The 7986-nt window shown below is 32.4% G+C and overlaps 1 protein-coding gene across 2 annotated transcripts in view; it reads left to right on the forward strand.

The window, feature by feature from the left end:
- The window catches only part of LOC143224848 (salivary peroxidase/catechol oxidase-like), a 48824-nt gene extending 41756 nt beyond the window's left edge, over positions 1–7068 (forward strand). For both annotated transcript variants that reach the window (XM_076453215.1, XM_076453213.1), the window contains 3 exons: positions 1026–1195; positions 4826–4934; positions 6639–7068. In XM_076453215.1, coding sequence (XP_076309330.1) covers positions 1026–1195; positions 4826–4934; positions 6639–6720 — 361 coding nt within the window. In that variant the 3' untranslated portion in view covers positions 6721–7068. The remainder of the gene's footprint in view (positions 1–1025; positions 1196–4825; positions 4935–6638) is intronic.
- The last annotated feature ends 918 nt before the right edge of the window (positions 7069–7986 follow it).

The following is a 7986-nucleotide window of genomic DNA, read 5'->3' on the forward strand; positions in this document are numbered from 1 at the left end:
TTGTGATCTAACTGTTGATGTTCTTATTGTATTATTTATGGTACAAACATAAATTTATAACTTTATTTGTGATCTAACTGTTGATGTTCTTATTGTATTATTTATGGTACAAACATAAATTTATAACTTTATTTGTGATCTAACTGTTGATGTTCTTATTGTATTATTTATGGATACAAACATAAATTTATAACTTTATTTGTGATCTAACTGTTGATGTTCTTATTGTATTATTTATGGATACAAACATAAATTTATAACTTTATTTGTGATCTAACTGTTGATGTTCTTATTGTATTATTTATGGATACAAACATAAATTTATAACTTTATTTGTGATCTAACTGTTGATGTTCTTATTGTATTATTTATGGATACAAACATAAATTTATAACTTTATTTGTGATCTAACTGTTGATGTTCTTATTGTATTATTTATGGATACAAACATAAATTTATAACTTTATTTGTGATCTAACTGTTGCTGTTCTTATTGTATTATTTATGGATACAAACATAAATTTATAACTTTATTTATGATCTAACTGTTTATGTTCTTATTGTATTATTTATGGATACAATCATAAATTTATAATTTTGTTTATGGCCTCACTGTTGATGTTTGTATTGTAATATTTATGAATACAAACATAAATATATAATTTTATTTGTGGCCTAACTATTTTCAAAAGAGACAAATAAAGTACTCGCTTACAAAAACATGTTTAAGATTCTTAATCAACTTAAATATTTGTTTCTTAATTAGTAGAATCACGTGGTGAGTAAGTGAGTGTTAGGTTTGAAAGTAATTCAGTTCTCGGTTCATTGTCTTCCAATAAAGCAACTTTGAAGGGATATTAGCTAGATAGATAAATATTAGATTTCTAATTGATTTATCTATAAGACTATTATGATTTTTCATATTCTCAAATGCGGGTGATCTTTCAAAGTCTTCATAATGTGTTATTTTAAATCATAATTTTTATCAAGCTCATAGGCTAACAAGTTTAATTTAATACACTCAGGAACGTGAATGATATAGACTTATTTCCGGCCGGTATAGCCGAGTACTCCATCCCCTACGCTACTCTCGGCCCGACGTTTGCGTGTATCGTGGCCGACCAGTTCCGAAGGCTGAAGCTAGGAGATCGCTTGTGGTATGAAAACGGAAACATGGAGTCGTCCTTCACCGAGCGTATGTATTGTAATACTACAGGAATTTAAGTCGAAAACTTTGTTATTTAACAAAATACTCCTCATTTTAACTGACAGAAATTTCTTCTTGTATTAGGTTGAGGAATAATTCGTGAGCGTTTTTAAATAATTTCATTCAAGCATTACATGCAAGACTATACAATACTTCAATGCATGAACACATTACACCCAAAATATTTATTATGATACTTTATTTCATGTAATACCTAGGTATATATTATGCATTGTTTTAAACGAAATTGCAAGAAATTAAATGCGAAAAGCAGATGGTGTCGAAAATGCTCGATTTTGTCCACTTGACAGTCCATTTAATGAGCTGAAAATGAAAGCAAAAATTAAAGACATATGAAAATCAAACACACCATCTATTAGAGCAAAAAATTATCTACCAAATGACATGAAATATTTTGCGAAAGCGTTTCATTTATGAATATATTTGTTTAACTTGAAAAAACGCTCACGAATTATTCCTGAACCCAATAGAATATTGTGAGTTTAAGAATTCGAACGGTTCGAATATCATCCGTCGAACTATTCGACGGATATAACAATCTAAAACATACATGTGATTTGTCTGCACATGTTTGTACAACGCGTTACCTTGGTTGAATTTCGCGCAAAGCTACTCCACGGCTATTGGACTTTAGCTTAGAAAAGATAGACTAGAAAAAAGGCAGTTAGTCAACAGCAGCAACCGCCGAATGTTGGGGTACTGTGATCAAATAGTGAGATAACTGTCACAGTAATGCCCCACGTCTGAAAGGGCAAGCTTGTTCGGTGATGGTATTCGATCCGTATTCCTCAGATTGCGAGTTGAACATCATAACCACCAGGTTATGTCAGTTTATGCAGAGACTGAACCTCTATGTTTAGTGTTATAAGTCCTCAAGTTTAACACTGCGCCACAGGAAAGTAGCTCTGCAACGTTTAGGAGAAATTACTTACAGTAGAGAGTTCCTTACTTACAGTAGAGAGTTACTTACTTACAGTAGAGAGATACTTACAGTAGAGAGTTCCTTACTTACAGTAGAGAGATACTTACAGTAGAGAGTTCCTTACTTACAGTAGAGAGTTACTTACTTACAGTAGAAAGTTACTTACTTACAGTAGAGAGTTCCTTACTTACAGTAGAGAGTTACTTACTTACAGTAGAAAGTTACTTACTCACAGTAAAAAAGTTCACTTACCAACCTTACAGTAGAAAGTTCTTACTCACAGTAAAAGTTACTTCACTTACAGTAGAAAGGATTACCACCTCACAGCAGAGAGTCACTTACTCACAGTAGAGAGTCACTCACTTACAGCAGAGAGTTACTTACAGCAAAAAAAAGTCACTCACTCCACTTCACAGCAGAAAGCTCTTACTCACAGTAAAAAAGTCACTTCACTTCACAGCAAAAAAAGTTACTTCACTTCACAGCAGAAAGGCACCCCACTTACAGCAGAAAGTCACTTACTCACAGAAGAAAGGGTGCACAGTAGAGAGTCACTCACTCCACAGTAGAGAGTTACTTACTTACAGTAGAGAGTTACTTACTTCACAGTAGAAAGTTACTTCACTCACAGCAAAAAAGTTACTTACTTATAGTAGAAAGCCACTTTACTCACAGTAAAAAAGCCACTTCACTTCACAGTAGAGAGTTACTTCACTCACAGCAGAGAGTTACTTACTTCACAGCAGAGAGTCACTTACTTCACAGCAAAAAAGTTACTTACCTACCTCACAGTAGAAAGTTCTTACTTCACAGTAAAAAAGTCACTTCACTCACAGTAGAGAGTTACTTACTTCACAGTAGAGAGTTACTCACTTCACAGCAAAAGTCACTCACTCACCCACAGTAGAAAGTTCTCACCCACAGCAAAAAAGTTACTTACTCACAGTAAAAAAGCCACCACTTACAGCAGAAAGGTCCCACTTCACAGTAGAGAGTTACTCACAGAAGAAAGGCACTTACTCACAGCAGAGAGTCACTTACCTACAGTAGAGAGTTTCACTTCACTTACAGCAAAAAAAGTTACTTACTTACAGTAGAAAGTCTCTTACTTACAGTAAAAAGTTACTTACTTACAGTAGAGAGTTACTTACTTACAGTAGAGAGTTACTTACTTACAGTAGAGAGTTTCTTACTTACAGTAAAAAGTTACTTACTTACAGTAAAAAGTTACTTACTTACAGTAGAAAGGTACTTACTTACAGTAGAAAGTTACTTACTTACAGAAGAAAGGTACTTACTTACAGTAGAGAGTTACTTACTTACAGTAGAAAGTTTCTTACTTACAGTAAAAAGTTACTTACTTACAGTAGAAAGTTACTTACTTACAGTAGAAAGGTCCTTACTTACAGTAGAGAGTTACTTATTTTGGTCTCCTATTTGCGGGTTGTGGATAGGAAGTTCCCAGACTCAGGAAGTACATTAAAGAGTTATCAGTTTCGATAACTTATTCTCTTTTATTTTGTTTTATATTATAAAGATTTATTTGTTTTGATAACCTATACCCGTTTGTTTGTTTTTTTAAGAGTAAGCAGCTTTAGTTTACTTTTGTTAAGATTTGGTATTTACTTTGGTACATTATTTCATGGCCCGGCTGGCAAGGCACTCAACTGATAATTCAAGGGTCGCAGGCTCGAACCCCCATTGCATCAAACATGCTCACCCATTCAGCCGTGGGGGCGTTATAATGTTTCTGTCAGTCTAACTATTCGTTGGTGAAAGAGTAGCAGAAGAGTTGGCGGTGGGTGGTGATGACTAGCTGTCCTCCCTCTAGTCTTACACTGCTAAAATAGAGTGATGTTGGCTTCAGCTTTTCTTTTAATTCAGTTATTTTTAATAGTAGACTGGTATATTATGTTTCATCAGTTTTTATGCTGTTATTACTTTAAGGCGAAACAAGTTAATGACATTTTTAAAAATTATCCTTTCGTTCCTCAAGTTGAAAATATTTTACAGAAATAATCCAAATGATGAACGGTTTTCTTGCACATTTCTACGTCTCGAAAGGTTTCTACGTTCCAATCAAACATTTTTAAAATCTGGGCCCGGCATGGCACTCGACTCATAATCCAAGGGTCGCGGGTTTGAATCACCGCCACACCAAACAAGCTCGCCCTTTCAGCCGTGGGAGTGTTATAATGTGACGATTAATCCCATTATTTGTTGGTTAAAGAGTAGCCCAATAGTTGGCGGTGGGTGGTGATGACTAGCTGCCTACTGTTAGTCTTACACTCATAAATTAAGGACAGCTAGCGCAGATAGTCTTCGTGTAATTTTGCGCGAAAATCAAAACAAACCAAACCAAACCTAAAATCTGTTTAAAACCTGAAATCCCCAAGTGGCTCAGCGGTATGTCTGCGGATTTTCAACGCTAAAAACCGGGTTTCGATACCCGTAGTAGGTAGAGCACAGATCGCCCATTGAGTAGCTTTGTGCTTAATTCAAAACAACAACAAAATTTGTATATATATATATATATATATATATATATAAGTTAGATAACACAATATACATTCTACTGTACTTATGAATTTCAAGTAATCGTTAAACCTGAAATGGTGACAATACGAACACAAGAAAGAATTATGTAAATCATAGAGTGTTTTCTAATATTCTAGCTCAACTAGCTGAAATAAGGAAATCGAGCTTAGCCCGCATAATATGCGACAACAGCGACATGTTCGAAGTAATGCAGCCGTTTGCTTTCCTACAACCCAACCCCATCTGGTGAGTAACGCAGTTATTATCTGTGAAATATAAAACAAATTGAAATATTGTTTTCTTAGAGGAAATAGACAAATAACAAAAAGGAAAATCTTTGATAAACTTGCACTTGTATTTTTATATCGACGAACAGCAAAAAAAGTGGCTCAAACAATCAATGTTACACACGTAAAATGTTAGCAACATTTGTATAACTCTAAAAATGTTACTAGTATATTGAATTGATGAAGCTGTTGTATCGTGTAAGGTTATTTGTTTATCGTTAAAAAATGATGAAACGAATAATGTATGTGAGGTAGAATTAAACAGTTTGCACTTTGCACTATTTTCAAACATCTGTGGAGCCATGCAACATATAGTTGTAATTGCAACAACTCAATAGAAGGTTAAAAAAGGTAACATGTTTTTTTCTATTACAACTAGCGTGATTTTCTATTACAACTAGCAGGTTTTCTTTTACTGTCTTGTAAATTTATAAGACGTGTTTAACTGTTCCCATGACCACATTTTGTTTACTGTCTTGTAACTTTATAAGTCGTGTTTCATCGTTCTCATGACCAAATTTTGTTTACTGTCTTGTAACTTTATAAGTCGTGTTTCATCGTTCCCATGACTAAATTTTGTTTACTGTCTTGTAACTTTATAAGACGTGTTTTATTGTTCCCATGACCACATTTTGTTTACTGTCTTGTAACTTTATAAGACGTGTTTCATCGTTCTCATGACCAAATTTTGTTTACTGTCTTGTAACTTTATAAGACGTGTTTCATCGTTCCCATAACCAAATCTTGTTTACTGTCTTGTAACTTTATAAGACGTGTTTCATCGTTCCCATGACCAAATTTTGTTTATTGTGTTGTAACTTTATAAGTTGTGTTTCATCGTTCCCATGACCAAACTTTGTTTACTGTCTTGTAACTTTGAAGTCGTGTTTCATCGTTCCCATGATCAAATTTTGTTTACTGTCTTGTAACTTTGTAAGTCGTGTTTCATCGTTCCCATGACCAAATTTTGTTTACTGTCTTGTAACTTTATAAGTCGTGTTTAAATGTTCCCAGAGCTAATCTTTGTTCACTGTCTTGTAACGTTATAAGAAGTGTTTCATTGTTCCCAGGACTAATCTTTGATCACTGTCTTGTAACTTTATAAGATGTATTTAAATGTTCCAAGGACACTGAAATTACAGAAAAACTATTCATATACCGATTACGATGAAAACTAGGGCGTAATAATTCTTACAGTTTTTTTATGTATACCCAATTATGCTGTTTTATATCCAAGCAGTGAATGAATTACTTTGTTTTCGTATTTCATGTGATAACTGTACTTTTATGTATTTCCGATTTGGTATTTTCAATTGGTGTATATTTTGTATATCAGAAAGCTTCTTAATAACTTTCAATTCCAAATAAAGCTTGAAGGAATTTTGAAAAAAATATATACATTATGAACTGATAAAGCCAGTGCCTTAAATCGAAAGTAATACATATCATAAGGCATTTAATGATCGGTTATATCTACGCCCGCCATTAAAGATATGTTTATCGATTTCATGACAGGGGCCATGCTATAGTTACAAGAAATTTTAAATAAAATAAAATATTGTTTACGTTATCCTTTCTTATCTATATTTGTAGTTTACATGACTGATCTTGGATAGTAATAAAATTAAAATATATATTTCTCATATACTTATTGTTTTTCAAGGAATCCCCTGGTGTCATGTAACAGTACTTTAATTCCACGACTTTATCTCGGACCATGGCGAAACGAACCTGTATGGTCTTGATCTCTTGGAGACCCACAATGAAAACAATGTTGTTGTGTTTTTCTAGTTCTTACTTCAACTGAGAAATTTAATGTTTGTTCTTTAACTGATGCAAATAATTCATCAGGGAAGATCTGGCGTTTTTGGTTTAGCTTATCTAAACATTTCGTCTGAGAAAATCTGGTGTTTGTACTTTAACTGATCAAAACAGTTCAAGTCACTGAAAAGTCACTTAAAAATTTGAAACCTTGACTTATAGAAAACAACAACGTATTCTTCATGTAATTGTTATGACCAAGTGACGTCACATATTTCTTTCTTGTTGTTAAATTTTATTGTTAAAAGGAAATAAATTTGTATATCCACGTATGTTAAGTTTCATATAATTCTATTTAATAAAACAACTTTCACTACTTTTTCATTGTACGGTATTAGAACTGTTCACTTATAAAGACCTTCGTTACTGGAATAAATTGAAACTGAAACAAACCGCTAGTTACAATAGGTATTACAATAAAAATACGTTTCTGTAAAATTATTATAATAGAAAACACAAGAGAAAAGAATTTAGATAATCATTGTTACAGTAACGTTAAGTTTGTAATTCAAACAACCAATAGATTAACTGCGTTCAGTAATATTAAGTTTTTAATTCAAACAATACATAGATCAATTGAGTTCGGTAATATTAAATTTGTAATTCAAACAACCTGTAGATTAACTGAGTTCAGTAATATTAAGTTTGTAATTCAAACAATACATAGATCAACTGAGTTCAGTAACATTAAAGGTGTAATTCAAACAACCTGTAGATTAACTGAGTTCAGTAACATTAAATTTGTAATTCAAACAATACATAGATCAACTGAGTTCAGTAATATTAAATTTGTAATTCAAACAACCTGTAGATTAACTGAGTTCAGTAATATTAAGTTTGTAATTCAAACAATACATAGATCAACTGAGTTCAGTAACATTAAAGGTGTAATTAAAACAATACATAGATCAACTGTGTTCAGTAATATTAAATTTGTAATTCAAACAATACATAGATCAACTGAGCTCAGTAATATTAAGTTTGTAATTCAAACAATACATAGATTAACTGAGTTCAGTTACATTAAAGGTGTAATTTAAACAAACTTTAAAATTAACTGAGTTTAATAACATTAAAGGTGTAATTTAAACAACCTGTAGATTAACTGAGTTCAGTAACATTAAAGGTGTAATTTAAACAACCTGTAGATTAATTGAGTTCAGTAACATTAAAGGTGTAATTTAAACAAC

The sequence above is a fragment of the Tachypleus tridentatus genome, chromosome 9 (genome assembly GCF_004210375.1).
Source record: "Tachypleus tridentatus isolate NWPU-2018 chromosome 9, ASM421037v1, whole genome shotgun sequence".
Taxonomy (NCBI): Eukaryota; Metazoa; Arthropoda; class Merostomata; order Xiphosura; family Limulidae; genus Tachypleus; species Tachypleus tridentatus.